At 40.9% G+C, this 19,746-nt stretch overlaps 1 protein-coding gene across 1 annotated transcript in view; it reads right to left on the bottom strand.

Moving 5' to 3' along the window:
• Positions 1-654: 654 nt before the first annotated feature.
• ZCWPW2 (zinc finger CW-type and PWWP domain containing 2) overlaps positions 655-19,746 on the bottom strand; it is a 197,793-nt gene continuing 178,701 nt past the window's right edge. Inside the window, exon 9 of the mRNA XM_029587073.1 lies at positions 655-2,907. Within this exon, the coding sequence (XP_029442933.1) occupies positions 2,749-2,907 (159 nt within the window). The 3' untranslated portion in view covers positions 655-2,748. The remainder of the gene's footprint in view (positions 2,908-19,746) is intronic.

Consider the following 19,746-nt stretch of genomic DNA (forward strand, 5'->3'; position numbering starts at 1 on the left):
GTATGCTGTATTTCACCAACAAGAATGCATGATATTGAAGAGCCATCTTTACAACACAGTTATATTCATGCATTTCAATATTGCTATGACATTTCAGTATAAACTATTATGATTAAATAATCTCATTTCATAAATGAAAAGCTATCACTGTATGCTGTTTATCTGGTGTTTCTACTTTAATAATAAAATGTTTTTAGTAAATTTTAGTAATTCTACATGGTACCCAATTGACAACACTAAAAACCAAAGTACTCCATTTATCCACAGTTATAGTATAGGCAGTGCAAGCTTGACCAAAATGCTCTGCTAATATGCCTAAACCTAGGTCTGGAGGAGCTACATTTAAGGAGGTAAAAGAGCACATCAAATTCCTTTGACCCCTCTGATGAGATTACAAATTATGGTACAATTAATGCCAAATTATATATTTTTTTCTGATGTGAACTGTAAGCCACTGGAATCTAGCCTGAGACCACTATTTATTTCATACAAGCTATCAAACATCTTTAAGATGGTAATGAGTATTTTTTATTACGAGCGTGAACAGGATTTGAACTGCTGCGTTAAAAGTAAAAGGTTTTGTAACACTGTATTAATTCCCTTGAACTATCCAGTCACTCAATCATTAAATTAAAATTACAATACAATACAATATAACATTTTCATTTTATTTAATTTTCAGTTTACATAGCAACTTTTATGTCAGCGAAAGCAGATACAATATAATCTAAAAATGTTGATGTATTTTTACATCTTAGCTAACCTGTGCAGAAATTAAATTGTCATTGTATGTCAGTAATTAAAGCCCATTTTTCTTAGCATTCTCTCTGGTGGCAAATTCCATTCTTCAAGGTAAGCTAGTCAGATCAGCACATTGTACATTTTTAATATAATCACTTTTAAGTGCATTTTTACGACCAAATTTGAGCTTCCTATACATTTTAGAAGGTATTAGACATTACATGGCACCTATGTGGTCTCCATGTCACCACTCCCCCACAGTTGTCCCAGGTCCTTTTTTGCTTTGCAAGCTGAAATATGCTAGGGAGACAAATGGAAGGATGTATTTGGCCTATTAATAAAAGGTGATGAGTCTGTGTAGGATTATTCTGGGCAGGAGAGAAGTAACCCAACAAACCCTATCCAGTTGACAACACTGTTCCCTCTAGGCTATGTGTGTGCACACAAGTTCTGAACCCTGCACACACAGCAAAGCATAGTGCGCACAAGAAATCCTGGTACTGGTGCATAGTGAACTCTGCTTATAAAATGTTGCACAAAAGAAAGTTTTTGCGCATGAAGCCTTTCAGAACTTAGAGGGAACACTGGCTGAGAATTTAGGAGGTTATAGATAAAGTGTTCCAATCAGTAAGCTTTTAGATCCATGTAGTGTTATTTGAGACCAGAGTCTACAGCAATATATAGTCAAAGGAATAGTGAAGTGCTTTCTGGAAAACCTTACACCCAGAAAGGCAGAGGTGGACTGGAACACTTTATAGAATACTTTCAGGAGGATTGGTCAAATATAACCATCCAGAATGGCAAGTTGGAAGTTGACTGGGATCAGCATGGTAGTTTGTGTGGCTGACCAGGCCTTGCAAGGCAAGTTGGTCAAAGATGTCAATAAGTGAGCAAAATTGCTCTATGGTAGTAGTATCAGTATCAGGAGAACTGCTCAAGAGCATCAATATCTAGCATGGCAGGTTGCAAATTAATTGGATGCAGTATGGTAGATCATATTGCTGCCTAGGCCCTGTAAAGCAGATCAACCAAAGATGTCAACAAATGAGCAAGGTCTGAGAGTGTGCAATTTTAATTAAATATCAAATTTAATATACTATCAGTGAAGTATATTATTTAACTCTTGCCTCCAGTTAGGAATTATACAAATAGTACTGAACTAGGTAATATTCTTATGATCTTCATTTTTAGTTTTTCTCTGAGGATATATCAGTATTTATTACAATAACAAAAAAGGGAGAAAATCAGTGGAAAAATAATTTATCATTTTTCTGGGTAAATATTGGAGCTTTTGTTGGTGGACAGAAGCCAGGAAGGTAAAAAAATATATTAAGCAGAATAGGATCCTAGAGCAGGGATTCTCAAACTTCTTATGAAGAAGGCCTTATAACTTTCAAAATCATGGACAGGGCTAGGGTTTTCTAGGGGAGGAAATGCTGGAAAACATTGTGAGTGAGGCTTTTAAAATTAGGGTAAAAATCAGTTTAAACTGATTTTCATCTTTAGAAAAACCTGAGAATTTATCTGTGAAAATAGGTTTAAACTGAAAAGAAAGAACTGTGAATATTATATATAATTAATTATTGTGAATTGTATTGCATAAACATATGGTCTTAATTTTCCATTTATAATAAATGTTGAGTGGCCAGTTTGTGGGATGGTTTATGGAAGGGAGAGGTATGAGAAATGAAGCTAAATTAATGATTGGGGAGAAATGGTGAAAAGCCTACAATTGTCTTGTGATGTCATATTCATCTATTAATGTACATTTCTGGTATAGAACTAATCAAATTATTTCAAAAGTAAGAACACTGCATAACTAAATCATAAACAGTATACTAATCATCTATTCTACAATCCAATATAACCAGTTCAACAACTAATCCTCAGATACTGCACATGCTATACTAACTGAAAAAAACTACAGTTGCAAAAAAAGAATTAAGAAATGTGAAAGTTAGACGTATTGTGTTCCTTTACAGAAATATCTCAGTTCCATCAAAACATTTAAAAGTCATCTTGCAATTCACTCATCAAAGTATCTAGCTCTTTAAAGGTGTCTGTTATGTTTTCAATGCATTCTCCAGTCTTGAATATAATACCGTCAATAATAACACAGTCCTCTTCATCACAGCCTTCAAATGGACTCATGCTATATCTAGACACCTAGGAAAAGAAAAGTCTGAATTATTTAATAGAATAAATTAAACTTTAATAGTCTCATAATATATAATCAAATATGCCAAACAGATCTTTAAGCAATTTTGGCCCTGTTATGTGATAAAAATATGGCATTTTCTTACAGTGAATCATATTTTTTCTTTTGGAACAAATGCCTAACTTATGTAGTCTCTGTATGAATTCATTGTTGGATTTGGGTGAAAAGATTAGATATCTTTTTTCTATTTTGACATTAACATGAGATATTCCAACTTCCCTATATGGAATAGAACTGGCAAAGGACTGTCTTCTGAAGCAGTACCATTCAACACCCCTCTTGCCATATTGGGTCAGGGGCCATGCCATATCAAGTGGACCAGGGGGTATACGCTCAACTTCCTCCAAATCAAACAAAATTTTGCACCGATGTTCTCTAGCATCTCAAACAAAACTGTACTAAATTTTTCACCTGGATCTCCATTAGTTGGAGTGCTAAAGGCAATTGAATGGAGGTCAACTCTGAGTACCATGCTCCACACAACCTAAAATGGTCATTTTGACCTGGTGCTGCAGCCAGAGAACACCTCTTGGGAGCCTGAAATTTTATGGATTAGTATAACCTCTGATGGTAAGTCCCAGTTCAAAGTTTGGAATATAAAGTGAGCTTTTTTCCCTTTTTATTGGCCAGCAAATTATGTGAAAAATGTTATAAAAGAAATATAATGCCTAATTTGACTCCTCATTGCTCCTTGACCTATACTTTGATTCAGGCACTGACTGGACTAGTAGTCGACCTTTGGCATATATGTATAGGAATTACATTAAAAGGCTTTACAGGCAATTAGAAGCAAAGATATAAGTACATAAAGACATGATGTCACTTTTTTATGCAAACGTTTGCCGATTTTCAGGTGGGAATATCTCTACTGTGTAGTTTTTAATTCCTTTTTTTTGTGTGTGTCATTTGAAAGAGCATCTTTTTTTCTACAAAAGTTGCCCTGTTTCATTTTGGACCTGATCTTACTTTGTCAGAATTAAGGTCCCAACAATATGCATCATTTGCATGCATGGGCGCTCTATGTTAAAAAGAGGCATCTTTGGCGACCTGCTGTGTAACACGCAAATGAGCTAGAGTTGTGAAATTCTACAGTGCTTCCAGTTGCCTGTAAAGCCTTTTAGTGCTATCAGGCCGATACAGTAAAAGTCGCAGGAGAGCAGTCCCGGCGCGCGCACAGGCCACTCTCCTGTGCTCACGATTTAGTATTCAAATGAGGGCCCACGGTAAAAAGAGGCGGTAGGGACACTAGGGCGTCCCTAGCGCCTCTTTTTTGAGAGAAGCGGCGGCTCTCAGCAAGTTTGACAGCTGACGCTTAATTTTGCCGGCATTGGTTCTCAAACCTGCTGACAGCCTTGGGTTCGGAAACCAGATGCCGGCAAAATTGAGCGTCCGATTTTCAACCCGCGAGCCGCGGGCTGATTTTTTTTTTTTTAATTATTATTAATTATTTTTTACTCTTGGGACCTCCGACTTAATATCGCCATGATATTAAGTCGGAGGGTGTACAGAAAAGCAGTTTTTTCTGTACACTTTCCCGGTGTCGGCAGAAATTAACGCCTACATTTGGGTAGGCGCTAATTTCTGAAAGTAAAATGTGCGGCTTGACTGCACATTTTACTTACTGAATTGCGCGGGAATAACTAATAGGGCCATCTACATGCAATGCAGTGTACTGTATCGGTCTGTATGCTTGTAGCTTATGACGCATCTTGCTTTGATATACTTTTATAAATGACCCCTCAAAATTGATATTTTATTGTGCTGTGTTATTTACTGCATGCTGTGTTATTTACTGCATGCAAGCCTGAACATGCAAAAGTATCACTTTCTCAAGGAATTGTAGTAATGGCAGTAATTGTGTTGTGGCAGAGATTTTGGGCACATGCCCTGGCCTCTGACACCATTGTACTCTTTGTGTCCCTGGTATCAAATTTTTCTTTGTGCCAAAGGAAAACATTGAAGCAATCAGACATGTTCAGGATGAGAGATTTATCAAAGATCATACAATTGCTGGCACAAAGGAAAATCATCAATTCAAGCCCATTGATGCAACTAAAATTTGCATTAGCAAAATTTTGAATGACATCACCTCATTCATTGCAAATGTTCTAGAACATGAATGTGAATATTTTAATGCCCTTCAAGTATCCAGCTTCCAACCTGGTCAGTATTTAGGGGTAGATTTTAAAAGGTTGCGCGCGGGCGTAGATGTGCGCACGCTACCCGGCGTGCACAAGTTAAAAAATCCGGGGTCGGCGCGCAAAAGGGGGTGCACAATTGTGCACCTAGAACGTACCGAGCTGCGCAGCCTTCCCCCGTTCCCTTACCACCCCTTCCCCTAACCTTCTCCCCCCACCCCAGCCCTACTCTAAACCCCCCAAAATGTTTGTTTTACCTTTTGTGCCTGCCGGCCGATTGCCGGCACACAATCTCTGACACAGCGGGAAAGGGCCACTGTGCCAGGAACCGCTGACCCCTCCCCCGCCCTGTCCCCACCCCTCCCCTTTTTACAAGCCCAGGGACTTATGCGCGTCCCAGGGCTTTATGCGCACCGCTGGGGCTTTTGAAAATAGGCCCAGCGTGCATAACCTTTTGAAAATCTGGCTCTTGGCTTTCATCTATGATAAATCCTAGCGATTTATTTATTTATTTATTTTTATTGCTTATTTATTTAATTTTTCAAATAATATACAGAACAAAAGTTCTAGAATAGACATCATAAATCAGATTTAACAATATAAAGAAACACATTTAAATAAAAAATACTATTTTTTCTCTTTATGTCTCTGTTTATAGGAAATTAAGGGCCACATTTTCCATCTGGATCGCACGCGATACCAAAATGGGGGCGGAGTTGGCCCCGGAAGAGGAGGAGTCAGGGCGTCACCGGGGCCGACTCCGCGAAGACGCCGTAGACGACGAAAAGGTAAGGCCCTTTTCGCGTCCGAGTTCGCGCCCAATAGCTACACCTCCTATGGTGGCGCTATTGGGTGCGAAACCGGCAGCGATCGCACCGCGACGGTGCGATTGCTGCCGGCTAGCGCAGGCCCGCCCCCCGTTTCGGCCCCCCCGCCCCTCATTCCCTAAAGTATTGCAGGCCTGCGATACTTTAGAAAATGAGGCCCTAAGAGACCAAAATGTAATTAAAGCAGAAATACTAGGAAAATACAAACATGTATAATTTACATATTGCTTCAAAATTAACCAGTGCCTTTAAACTTAATGCCATCCTTCCCTTGGAGTTTACTTAGGGACAGATTTTCAAAGGGGTACGCGCGTAAGATACGTGGGTAACCCCCGAAAAGCTGCCCCTTCCACCCCCTGCACACGCCGAGCCTATGTTGCATAGGCTCGGCATTGCACGCAAGCCCTGGGAAGCGCGTAAGTCCCGAGGCTTTCCTGGGGGGGCGTGTCGCGGCCGGCGCGTCATCGGGGTGCGTTCCGGGGGCGGGGCCGTGAGCGTGGTTCCGGCCCAGGGGTGTTCCAGGGGCGTGGACGCGGCCTCCGGACCAGCCCCCAGTCCGGAACATGGCACTCGGGCCGGCGTAACTTTTGAAATAAAGGTGGGGGGGAATTAGTTAGGGCCGGGGGGGGGGGGGGGCGGGTTACTTAGGGGAAGGAAATGGAAGGTGGGGGGCGCCGGAAAGAAAGTTCCCTCCAAGGCCGCTCCGATTTCAGAGCGGCCTCGGAGGGAACGGAGGCAGGTTGCACGGCTCGGCGCGCGCAGGTTGCCGATTTTGTGCAGCCTTGCGCGCGTACTTTTAAAAAATCTGCCCCTTAGAGTGGAAGTCGAGATACACTCGCAGTTGTTCAGGTTCTCTGAATATATATCTTGATTTCTGATGGATAATCAGACAATAGCATGGGTAGCGGAGCATATACTTAGCCCCTCTCGCAGGAACTTCCTCTCTCATGGCTATAAATCTTTTCCTTTTTATCTGCGTGTTCTTGGTTATATCTGGAAAGACTTTTAATGGATATCCATAAAATTTATGATGGTGATTACGAAAGAAAGTTCTCAAGATTAAGTCTCTATCTGACGAGGTAGCGAACTGGACAAAAAGGGTAGCTCTTTCTTCCACAATTAGCTCATGGGATTTTCCCAGTATAGATATAAAATCAAACGAGACGTTCTCCTTCTCATCCTGTTCTTGATTTTTCACTTTATCAACTTGAGGTAAATAATATATTCTAACAATTGTTGGCATCGCCTGTTCAGGGATTTTAAGTATGTTCTGTAAATAACTCTTAAGCAATTCCCAATGTGCAAGTAATCTAAGCTTAGGGAAATTAAGTATTCTTAGGTTATTTCTTCTTAAGTAATTTTCAAGATTTTCCATTTTTATCATCTGAAGATTTTCAGATTTGATCAAGTTTCCTTGAATTTTTCCAACTCTACCACCTTCTGTTCAACGCCAGTGATAGAAGATTTAATTTTTTCAACTCTATTTTCTATATTCTGATGTTTTTCAATACTTTCTTTCACTAATAATGTCAATGATGTTATCGACTTTTCCAAAGAGAAATAGCCTTCAAAATTTCTGCTAAAGTTACTTTGGTTGGATTAAGTTCAGAGACTTCACATACTACTCGTATTTCCCCTTCTTCCTTGCTCTCCTCCAAGGGCTCACCTCTTTCCTCAGCTCGATGCTGTGCTTCGTCTGCCCGACCCCTGGAGCCCAGTGACTTCGGGCTCTCCCAAGGCAGTGTACATCCGTCACTCCTTCTCTGGGTGTCTTCCTTCGAAGCCGTTCTTTCCTCCAACAGAGCAGCTGAAATCAGCTCAGGTCCCATAGTCCCGAGAGGGGGATCCGGTGTGGTTGGTGCGCCTGAGCTCAGTGATGTCTCAGCAGCCAGGGGGCTCAGCATCTGCTCTCCGCTGAAACCACCAACGGCCCCTCCCTCTGGCAATGGTTGCACAAGTCCGGCAAAAACCTCCACGATCCAGGGCTGCCTTGTAGTTGGAATTGGGGTTGAGGTAAATTCTCGTATTTTTGCTTTGCGCTTCGTGTGTGGCATTATTACCACCAAAGATTTCAAGGAAATAAGTAGATTCAAGAAATTTTTAGCAAAGCAAAAAAGTAAGCTCCGGAGCTCGGCGTTTGCCGTTTATTCGTCAGCAGCCATCTTGGTCTCTATTATTTTATTTAAAGTATTTTATATACCGTTTTAACAAAGCTAATTGACCAAAACGGTTTACAATAATAATAATAAAATAAAAATTATAATTAAAATAAAACCACTGTATTTCCTAATCCTTAAGTGTTTAGAAATAATTAAAGTAAAATAAATAAATAAAATTAAAAATGCAGTTGGAGAAAAATACAATAATTCATAATAAATAAAAATTCAAATGGCAACTATGCAAATAGGATCCCTTTAAATAATTATTAATTAAAAACAACAAACAGGTAGAATAACAGGAATCAAGGAGAAAAAAAAACTTAATATAAAGTTTTAAGCAAGTACCAGCCTCTAGAAACGTACCCACTGTCTATTGATTAATTAACTATCTTGGTGCTTCAGCTTTAAGATCTATATTTCCAAAAGCTTCTTTGAATAAATAAGTTTTTAGTGCTTTCTTGAAATCATTCCTATTTGCTATTTGTCTTAGGGCATTTGGTAAAGAGTTCCACAGGATGGGACCCACTATTGAAAAGGCTCTTTGCCTTGTGACATTTAATGTAGCCAGTCGTACAGAAGGTATCTCTAACAGGTTCTTAGTAGCAGATCCAAGCTCTCTCGGTGGTTTATATATTCTCAAAGTTGTACATAGCCAGATGGAATCAGAACTGTTTAGTAAGGTGTGTATTATCTTCACAATTTTATACAAGATTCTAAATTTGACTGGCAGCCAATGCAACTTGTATAAGATAGGGGTGATATGCTGTTTCATTGCAGTACCGGTAAGGATCCTTGCGGCTGAATTCTGAATCAGCTATAATGGTTTAATAGCTGAATCGTTTATGCGAAGTCTCAATTGAGGAACGTGATGTCTTGGTTAATTTCTTGTAACCCCAAGGTATTGCCAGGTCATTTACTGGCCGCCCCGAAGAGACACCTATTGGGTTCCAGAAGAGCACATTATTGCTATTCTTGTTGCACCATAACAGCTTAATCAGGCAGGCAGTACATTTATTCACAAGCCACTTTGACACGCATTCATGGGACATTCAAAAGCGTTTAAATGCAAGGCAGGAAAAATCAGTAAGTGAAATTTTATGAAACCTGCAGTTTAAGCAATTCTTATATGTAGAATCTTTCCTTTTCTTATTTTGTGCTTAAATAAAAGCTTGGAAACCTTTGTATGGTACCTTGTCTGGTTGTCTGGAGAGGCCTCTAGTTGATGGGGTTGTCAGTTTTGCTGCATTAGCACTGGCTCAGCCACCACTGACCAATGCAAGGTAACTAATCAGCATACAAAGTTTTACACTGATTTTGATAATTAATTTATGAAAATATGTCTAAACAAATGTGTCAAAGCTAAAAGTGTTGTAAGCACAGTGAACTGATCTGTACTGTAAAATTTCACATCTCTAGCTCATTTGCATGTTTCACAGTTGGGTGCCAAAGATGGCTCTTTTTAACATTGTTCATTCACACATGCAAATTATGCTTGTCTTTAGGACTGTAATTCTGACCAAAGCAAGGCTGGGTCCAAGATGAAACAGAGTGACTTTTGTAGCAAAAAAGGGGCTCTTTCAAATGACATTGCAAAGAAAAAATTGAAAACTACACAGTAGAGATATTTGCAACCAAAAATTGGCAAATATTTGCATAAAAAGGTGACATCATGTCTTTATGTAACAATATCTTTGCTTCCAGTGGGCTGCAAAGCCTCTTAGTGCAAATTCTAGATGTACGTCATGGACTATGACTACTGATCCACTTATTGCCTGAATCAAAGTATACATCAGGAGCAATGAGGAGTCAAAGTAGGCTGTAAATTTCTTTTGTAAAATTTTTCACATAGTTTGCTGGCCCATAAAAAAGGTGGCAAGCTCATGTTAGGTTCCAAACTTTGCATAGGATCTTAGCACCAGAGGTTGTAATAATTCACAACATTTCAGAATCCTAACAGGGGTTGTTTGGCTGCAGTGCGTGGAAAGAGTGGCCATTTTGTGTTGCACAGAGCACAGTACTCCAAGAGTATCTTCATTCAGCTGCCTCTAGCTCTTGAACTAATAGAGATTCAGCCAAAACATTTTGCATAGTTTTGTTTCAGGTCCCAGCGAACATCCACACAAAATTTTATTCCATTTGAAGTTGGTCGAGTATGGATGATTTTCTAAATTGGTCCACTTAAAATGGAATGTCCATCAGATGAAAGGTCCATCAAGCCTGTCCAGGTCACAAGGAACCAGCAGGATCCCAAAGAATGGATCCAATTCTTCTTGGTCATAATCAGAGAAAAGCAGTGGCTTTCTCAAGTCTTTATGGCTAATAATGATTTAAGGACTTTTCCTCCAGGCACTTTATAACTCCTTTTTAAACCCAACCATACTAACTGCGTTCACCATGTCCTTTGGTAACAAATTCCATAGCCTAATTGTGCATCAAGTGAAAAAAAAAATTATTTTTATGATTTGTTTTAAATGTGCTACCTATTAGCTTCATGAAGTGTCCCCAAGTACTATATAAAGAGTAAATAGCCATGCCCTGTTTATCCATTCCACTCTTCTCATGATTTTATAGACCTTTACCATATCTCCTCCAAGCCGTCTCTTCTCTAGGCTGAAGAGCCCTAAGCCCCTAACCTGTTTATCTTTTCCTTATATGGGAGCCATTCAATCCCTTTTATTATTTATTTTAAAGATTTCTTACCCACCCTTCCATAGTTCAGGGTGTAGTACAATAGAACAGCCACAATTGGTTAAAAAAGGATACAATAAAACAATAGACATGTACAAGTCATAGAAGGCTGTAGAGAAAGTCTTCAGTAAATCTGCTACCTAGATCGTATGCCTTTTAAAACAGATAGGTCTTAAAAGCTTTCCGGAAGAAGTTCACATCTGAAATTATCATTATCTCTGAAGGGAGGGAATTCCAAAGCAAGGGACTAGCTGTCAAGAAGGCATGCTCTTGGATTTCATCTAGGTGAGTCAGCTTCAGGGAGGGAAGTTGATAGATTGGTTTTTTGATCTCAGTGTCTGGAAGGGAGTGTATAATTTCAGTGTATCAATGATCCATGGAGAGGAGATGCTATGCGATAAAGTATGGCTTGTTACTGTTAGCTTGTATTGAACTAGGTATGTTATTAGAAGTCAGTGGAGGGATTGCAAGGCAGGAGTGATATGGTAACGTAGGGTTGTGTTAGATAGAAGGTGAGCAGCAGAATACTGTATTATTTGTAATAGACAGATAGCATAGGCAGGAAAACCAGTAAAAAGAGAATTGCAATAGTCAAGCCCAGAGAAAAGGAGAGATTGAAATGCAATGTAGAAATCAGGGGGATCTAGAAAAGTTTTCAAGTGCCAAAGTAACCAAAGTTTGAAAGATGCTGGCATCTACCCTCCCGCCTGTAGCCCAACATGAAAAGGCTCAGCAAGGCTGCCGGCACTTACCCTCCACCCGTAGACTAACAATAAGATGCTCTGCTGGGTCACTGTTACCACCCTTCCTAAGTAAAGGCCACAGTACCTCTCCTCCCATCAGCAGCCCAACAAGAAAGAACATAGAAGGCCACTGGCTCCCAAAGAAAATAATTCATTTAGTTTTCTATCATGGCCTTTTCTTTCCTGAGTACCCTTTTTACCCTTCGGTCATCTACTCATCCAAATAATTCCCTCACAGACTTTTTGCTTTGAATATAGATGAAAAGGTTTTTATTTTAGTTGTTGTTTCTCTGGCAATTTTTTTTTCAAATTCTCTTTTGGCTTGCCTTATTAATGCTTTACATTAACTTACCAGTGCTTATGATCTTTCCTAGTTTCTTTATTTAGATCCACTTTTCAGTTTTTAAAAGATGTCCTTTTGGCTTTAGTAGCCTCTTTCACCAAACCATTTGAACATGCTTGCAGTTATTTAGTCTTCTTTCTAACTTTTTAATGCATGGAAAACATCTAATCTGAGCTTCCAAGTGAGTGTTTTTAAAAAGCATCCACTCCACATGCAAACTTTTAACCACCTTAATGGCTCTTAATTTTTTTCTAATTTCCTCAAGTTAACAAAATCCCTTTTTTTAAAGTTTCTACTGCAGTAGGTGTGCTTAATGTCCTCCCTTTAGTGATTATGTTAAATTTGATGATGTTGTTATCACTATTTTCAAGTGGCCCAACCACTGTTACCGCTTGCATTAATTCCTGCCTCCCAGTGAGGATTAGATCTAAAATAGTGTCCCCTATCAGTCCAATAGTAAGATCTGCCTTCTCCTTGTCCCCAGGAGCTCCTTCTCTCTTCTTGGCCTACACTCTTATTACCCCTCCTTAGGGAAATACCCTGGGACCAGAATTCCTTTCTGGGCTTTTCTTTTAAGGAGGTCTTGATATACACACTCCTTTACACACCAATTTACTGGTAATATCTGAATGGGTTGGTGTAGCACCCACTCAGGAATGCCTCTTTTAATTCTATCATAATAAGCTAGGCATACTTTGGTGCCATTCAGATACCCATAGCAAATCCCATAATCTGTAAATAGATGTCCCTTGATGTGAATGGTAAGGGATGTGCATTCGTTTTAAATGAAATAGACAATGGCAACAAAATTGTCTATTTCGTTGTGTTTCAGGAGCGCCCCAAAATGAAAAAAAAAAACTGACGAAATTTCGTATTTCGTGTTAGTGCGCACTATGTCCCATAGTGAGCATTATCTATAGTTTTCTTATTTACAGGCTTAGTGCGCATTACGTCCGTTAAAGCACACTACCTAGTTTTCTAATTTCGGAGTTAGTGCGTCCTAGGACTTAGGGAGCACTAACTGGATGTTAGCATGCACTAACAAAAAATGTTACCAATAAGTTAAAAAGTGTCAATTGCGGAGCATTTCGTTAGCTAGAGGTATGGTTCTGCATCCCCATTGGCTGCCTCCTTACTGTCTCTTTAGAAAACTAGGTAGTGAGCACTAACTCTAAAATAAAGGAAAACACGAAATAAATATCTCCTACCATTATAAAAATGAAATTTGACAGATAACAAACAAACGAAAACGACACAAAAAAAAATCTGTGCACTTCTCCAGTGATGCTTAATCTTAGAGCTGTTGAATATGGTTGAATATGGCATAAGGCCTCAAACAGGCCTGATGAGCCTGACCATGACCCGTGCAGAGAAAAACAGCTGAAGCTGCAGGAAAAAAGGGTCCTTGAGCAATTTTAACCGTCTGCACTCTGAAAAGTGATAAACAGGAAAAGAATGTGAGACTACACCCCCGAGTACGACCAGAAATAATCTGTGAAGAAGGGGACGTGCGTATTAGGGAAAAGGTTAGAGGAACAGAAACCTGATAAGGTTGACAAATGTGGAAAAAAGTAATGTGATCAGGAATGTAGGAGTGGAACATAGGAAGGGAACTTTGAAACAATGTAATATGCTTATGCAGCAATTAAAAAGGTATAAAAGGTAAAGTCAAGAAGAATAAGCAAGCAAAGCTGTTTATCTGTTTTCTTATGCTGCGTCGTTAATGTAAGTATATTCTATGCTATTTTGCTTTGCTTCCTGTGTATGCATTTGTTTATACACAGTAATGAACTAAGAAAAGATAAAAAATTAAAAGTTTGATTTTTACATTTTAATGACTTAGGATCTTTATTTCAACCTTACCTCCACCTCAAGCAGGGAGATTTTAAAACAAACTGGCGACCGCGGCAGGACCGCATGAGTTGTTTGGCTGCTTTGGTGGGATGTAAGGTTGAATTTGTACATTGGATTATAAGTATAATTCACGTTCTTGGTGTTCCCCCTGATTCGGATTGATCAGCCGTGATCGGGGAGTGAATGGGAAACCAAGTTTGGAGTGAATTGTTTGAATTTAGTGAAACGGGTACCCAGGATTGAGATAATAAGTGAATGGATATATGTGTTATATATTTGTGGTGCATTGCTACTGGCAATTGTATATTTTGCATTCTTGTTTTGTGTTTCATTTTATGTGCAAAGAAGCGTGAGGCGCCGAATCAAGAGGAGAATTAGTTTAGCAATTGTAAATATGACAACTAAGAATGATTCGCCTCAGACGGTAACCCTAAAAAGGGTTCCAGGCCATACGTTATATGTAGATAGTGATGAGAATTGTACAGCGATTCAGCATGTTATTAAACAGTTCCCCTTTCAAAAAGAGATTATTAGAAAAATTAATAAAAAGTGGGTGACTTATGCTGCTAAGGATTCTTTCCTATCATGGCCTGAAGAGGGATCCTTGAAGCGAAGTCAGTTATTCCCGCTACATAAATTTCTTAACGATAAGAAAGGAAAGAAGCAGGCAAGCTTAGAAAAACATTTGCATGTCTGGAATTTGTTTTCGGTAGCGGCAAATCTATACTATGCAGATAAGGAGATTAAACGAAAAAACAAAGCCATAGCAGATTTTAATCAGGAACCCTCGGAAGGAAAGAAGGACACCTCGTTGCAAGAGGATGGTCCTCGGGACCCTCACCCACCACCTTATGTAACTACTTGTCCACTGAGACTAAAGCCAGAGAAAGAGAGTGACTGGCAAATGCCAACCCCGGTTGGGTACAAGTCATTACATGATGTGACACCAAGTGCTCCAGCACTTCCCAATCGAGATTTATTATTAAAGCAACATGAACAAGGGGCATCAATCTTTCATGATGAATCAAATTACGAGATAAAAGGGATAGTGCAATTGAATGAGATACAACTAAAAGATGATTCTCCAGTATTGCCTATGTCTCCAGTATTGGCTAGAAAATTAGAAGGAGACATTACAAACAAAAAACCTTGTAAAGACCGGAAACCAAATGCAATAATGGAATGGGTATATGGCAGATTGAAAGTGTTAGAGAAGGAACAGTATGGGACCCAGTGGTGGGATACAATAGAAAGGGAATTTATTGAAGTGGGGTTGCAGTCCCCAGTTATTGAGCTGGGACCATTTACTGAGGCCGATATAGACACATTGCAGTCCCTAATTACCAATAACCTTGGAAAGAATTCGGATTATACATTTAGGGGTAGATTTTCAGACGAGCGCGAACAGCCTACTTTTGTTTGCGCTCCAGGCGCAAACAAAAGTACGCTGGATTTTAGTAGATACGCGCGTAGTCGTGCGTATCGGCTAAAATCCTGGATCGGCGCGCGCAAGGCTATCGATTTCGTATAGCCTGCGCGCGCCGAGCCGCGCAGCCTACCCCCGTTCCCTCCTAGGCCGCTCCGAAATCGGAGCGGCCTAGAAGGGAACTTTCCTTTGCCCTCCCCTCACCTTCCCCTCCCTTCCCCTACCTAACCCACCCGCCCGGCCCTGTCTAAACCCCCATCCTACCTTTGTCGGGGGATTTACGCCTCCCGGAGGGAGGCGTAAATCCCCGCGCGCCAGCGGGCCTCCTGCGCGCCGGGCCGCGACCTGGGGGCGGGTACGGAGGGCGCGGCCACGCCCCCGGGCCGTAGCCACGCCCCCGTACCCGCCCCCAAAACGCTGCCGACACGCCCCAGCAACGCCGCGCGCTCCGGCCCCGCCCCCCCCGACACGCCTCCCGACACGCCCACTCCGAAAACCCCGGGACTTACGCGAGTCCCGGGGCTCTGCGCGCGCCGGGAGGCCTATGTAAAATAGGCTTCCCGGCGCGCAGGGCCCTGCTCGCGTAAATCCGCCCGGTTTTGGGCGGATTTACGCGAGCAGGGCTCTGAAAATCCGCCCCTTATGCAAGAAGGATGTGAAATATGGCATCAATTACTGAAAGATTTTTATTCTGAAGTGAACGTTAGTACACGATCAAAAAAGGGTGCGTTTCCCGTATTTGTGTGGTCAGATGCTCATAACCAACCAATGGCAACCTATAAGCCATATAGCCCTACTGATATTAGTACCATTGTTCAGAAATTACCGAGTATTCATAAAGGAGCTAGAATGTGGTTAGAAGCTGTTGACACCAACACGGCAGGAACACAGTTGGCCATTGGTGATTTTAAAGCGCTTTGTGCAGCATGTGGTATAAATCTAGCACAGTTGTCTGTAGTTAGTGTATGCCCTGGATTAGTAACTCCTGCTGTGGATGGAAGCCCGTTTCAAGGACGAGATAGAATAAATCTAGCGAAGGCTTTGGATACTTTATACCCAACTACAATTGACTTTACAGCTATAACAGCAGGTAAATGGGATGGTAGTGGTGATTTTTCAATGCATTTGACGAAATGTATGGACATATATAAAGCACAAACTGGACAAGATGCTGATGTCCAGCCTAACATTCCTGTGTTTTTGCATTTATTCTATGCTACTTTACCAGTGAATATGCAGACAAATTTGAACAATGTTGTAGCTTTGTCCACAAAGCCATGGCCTGAGGTACGAGCAACATTGTTGCATTTTGCCTCAGTTCATGCTAAAATGTTGAATACACCGCATACATTCCACCCTGGGTGCAATGGGATTTAAACAAATCATAGAAAAACCAACCCATAAAGCAGGACACACTCTGGACCTCATCTTCATCAATTCTAATATATCTTATAAAAATGATCCTATCTGTACCACAATTCCCTGGTCAGACCATTCAATAATTACAACCACACTCATGACTCAAGAAAGCCCTAAACCTCCTCAACCACCTTCCACCATCCAATTTAGGAAAACCTGCACTTCTGACACACTCAGGGATCAACTCACCAAAGAACTCCCCAACCTGGACACCACGAGCCCAGATGCAGCCTTCCTCTCTTGGCACAATATCACCGAGGCAATAGCAAACAAATTATGTCCTAAAACGGTGAAAATAATCAACTCAATACAGAAGAAGAAACAACCCTGGTTCTCCCCAGAACTCAAGCAGATGAAACAAATCCTCAGACACAAAGAATACGAATGGCGTAAGATCCCCAACTCCACTAATTTAGCTGATTACAAACGCACCCTCCACAACTACAGGATCACCATCTTAAAGACAAAAAGAGACTTCTATGCCCACAGAATACACGACCTTCAATTTGATGCCAGGACCCTATTCTCTTACGTCTCCCAACTCACAAAATCCCCTACACCCACCATTCCAGACGACCAAGCACAAACCAAAGCAGACGAATTAGCACTCTACTTTCAGAAAAAAACTGCAGACACATTAGCACGCCTACCGAACAATGCAACTCCACCCTCCATAATTTTCAATTCCAGGACTTATATTGGGGCCATCCTTGATTCCTTTGAACCTACAACACCACTGGAAATCGAATCTATACTTAAGAAACTAAAACCATCAAACCACCCAACAGATCACATTCCAACTAAACTACTGCTTCTCATCCCGAATACTATTTCCAGAGCATTGGCCAACATTATAAATTGCTCACTCTCCCAAGGAATCTACCCGGACAGGCTGAAAACCGCATCCCTCAAACCTCTCCTGAAGAAACCTAACCTCGACACAAGTGAACCTTCTAACTTCCGCCCCATATCCAACCTCCCTTTTTTAGCAAAAATCATGGAGAAAGTTGTTAATACACAACTTTCCGTATACCTGGAAGAGCACAATATCTTTCACCCATCCCAATATGGCTTTCGTAAAGCAGCGAGTACAGAAACCCTTCTTATCTCCCTTGCCGACCACATCCTCATGGGCCTAGACAAAGGTCAATCTTTTATCCTAGTCCTTCTGGACATTTCATCCGCATTTGACACCGTGAACCACTCCATCCTACTAAATCGCCTAGCAGAAATCGGATTAACAGGATCTGCACACAGCTGGTTTAACTCCTTTCTAAGTAACAGAAGCTTCAAAGTAAAAATCAATAACAACGAATCCCCAGATGTCAAATCAACATTAGGAGTACCACAAGGCTCTTCCTTATCACCCACACTATTCAATATATACCTCCTGCCCCTCTGTCAACTGCTCACGGACCTAAAATTAAAATTCTATCTATATGCAGATGACGTACAGATTCTGATTCCCATTACAGAATCTCTCCCTAAATCTCTCGCCTTTTGGGAAATCTGCCTCAAATCTATAAACAGTCTGCTCACCAACTTGAATCTAGTTCTGAACGCAAATAAGACTGAACTCCTAATCATCTCCTCGGACCACTCGGCCGTAATCAATCCACCAGCAGGCAACACCCAGATCACGCAAGTAAGGGACCTTGGAGTAATCATTGATAACCGTCTGAATCTTAAGAAAGCCATCAATAACACTACCAAGGACTGCTTTTATAAATTACAAGTCATGAAAAGGCTCAAACCCCTCCTCCACTTCCAAGATTTCAGGACAGTGCTCCAAGTCACACTCTTTTCCAAAACAGATTACTGTAACTCTCTTCTCCTCGGGCTCCCTACTTCATCTATCAAACCACTACAGATGCTCCAAAATGCTGCGGCAAGAATCCTGACTAATACCAACAGAGGAACACACATCACCCCCATACTACAGAACCTGCACTGGCTGCCAATCAAATATAGAATATTACACAAGGCTATCACTATAATTCACAAAGTCATTCACAACCAACAACAACTAGACCTCCAGATTCCCCTCAAATTATACACATCAGACAGACCGATTCGAGAAGCATATAAAGGCACCCTGCAACCCCCTACAACGAAATCTACCCGCCTATCATCTACCAAAGAACGAACCTTCTCTACAGCTGGCCCAGCCATCTGGAACAAGATGCCCACAGAACTCAGATTAGAACCATGCCCGTCTACCTTCCGCAAAAAACTTAAGACATGGCTCTTCATCCAGGCCTTCACTTAACCAACAGTTCCAGCAATTCCTCACTAATTCAGACACTGACTCCTAGCTAAACTCTATGACAAGTGTAGCCTATACACTTACGCCTCTTCTCATCATATTATTGTATCATCTAATTATCTAATTTGTTCAGTTATGCCTTCTATCGCTCCGGCTATTCTAGCCATCCAGGTTAATACCCCCTGTTATATGTAACTTTCATTTCTTGTTATATGATTGACTTTGTTATTCCCCTCATGTTATTTGTAAACCGATCTGATATGAATTTCTTTCATGAAGGTCGGTATATAAAAATGTTAAATAAAAATAAAATAAATAAAAATAAGGAACAACAAAAAATAGCTAACAAATTGATGACGTTACAGATAGCAGAATTAGAGGAGAAAAAGAATAAAAAATCCCAGATAAACTAGACTGCTGAAAGCCTACAAGGTATAGATATTCAGGACTGTTATGTTATACGAGGTCCCACTCCTTTCCCACCTGGTGGAATGTACCAGGGAGGATATTTTCCCCGAGGTAGAGGGATGAGAAGGGGAAGGGGTGGAAGAGGTCCTGCACCAGGTATTATGAATAGGCCTTCCCCAGACAGGCGAGCACAAGTGCAGTGTTGGAATTGTCAGTCATTTGGACATTATGCGAATGAATGTCGACGCCCCAGGGCCGTGGACTATACACAACAAGACTTGCCCTTGCCTCCACCACCGGCACAAGATACACAGCAGGTTGGTCAGGCACCTGAGTCACAATTCCCAGTATGGAGACCAAATAATTATTGACATAATGCAGGGGGCGGGGGAGTGGTACAGGGTGACACTGTGTTTTTGCAAACATCTGAACCATTTGTTCAATTATTAGTAGGTCCTCAAAAGGTTCCAATGCAATTCCTGATTGACACAGGTGCTACGTCATCTGTTATTTGTG

This window comes from Rhinatrema bivittatum, chromosome 2, assembly GCF_901001135.1.
Source record: "Rhinatrema bivittatum chromosome 2, aRhiBiv1.1, whole genome shotgun sequence".
Classification (NCBI taxonomy): domain Eukaryota; kingdom Metazoa; phylum Chordata; class Amphibia; order Gymnophiona; family Rhinatrematidae; genus Rhinatrema; species Rhinatrema bivittatum.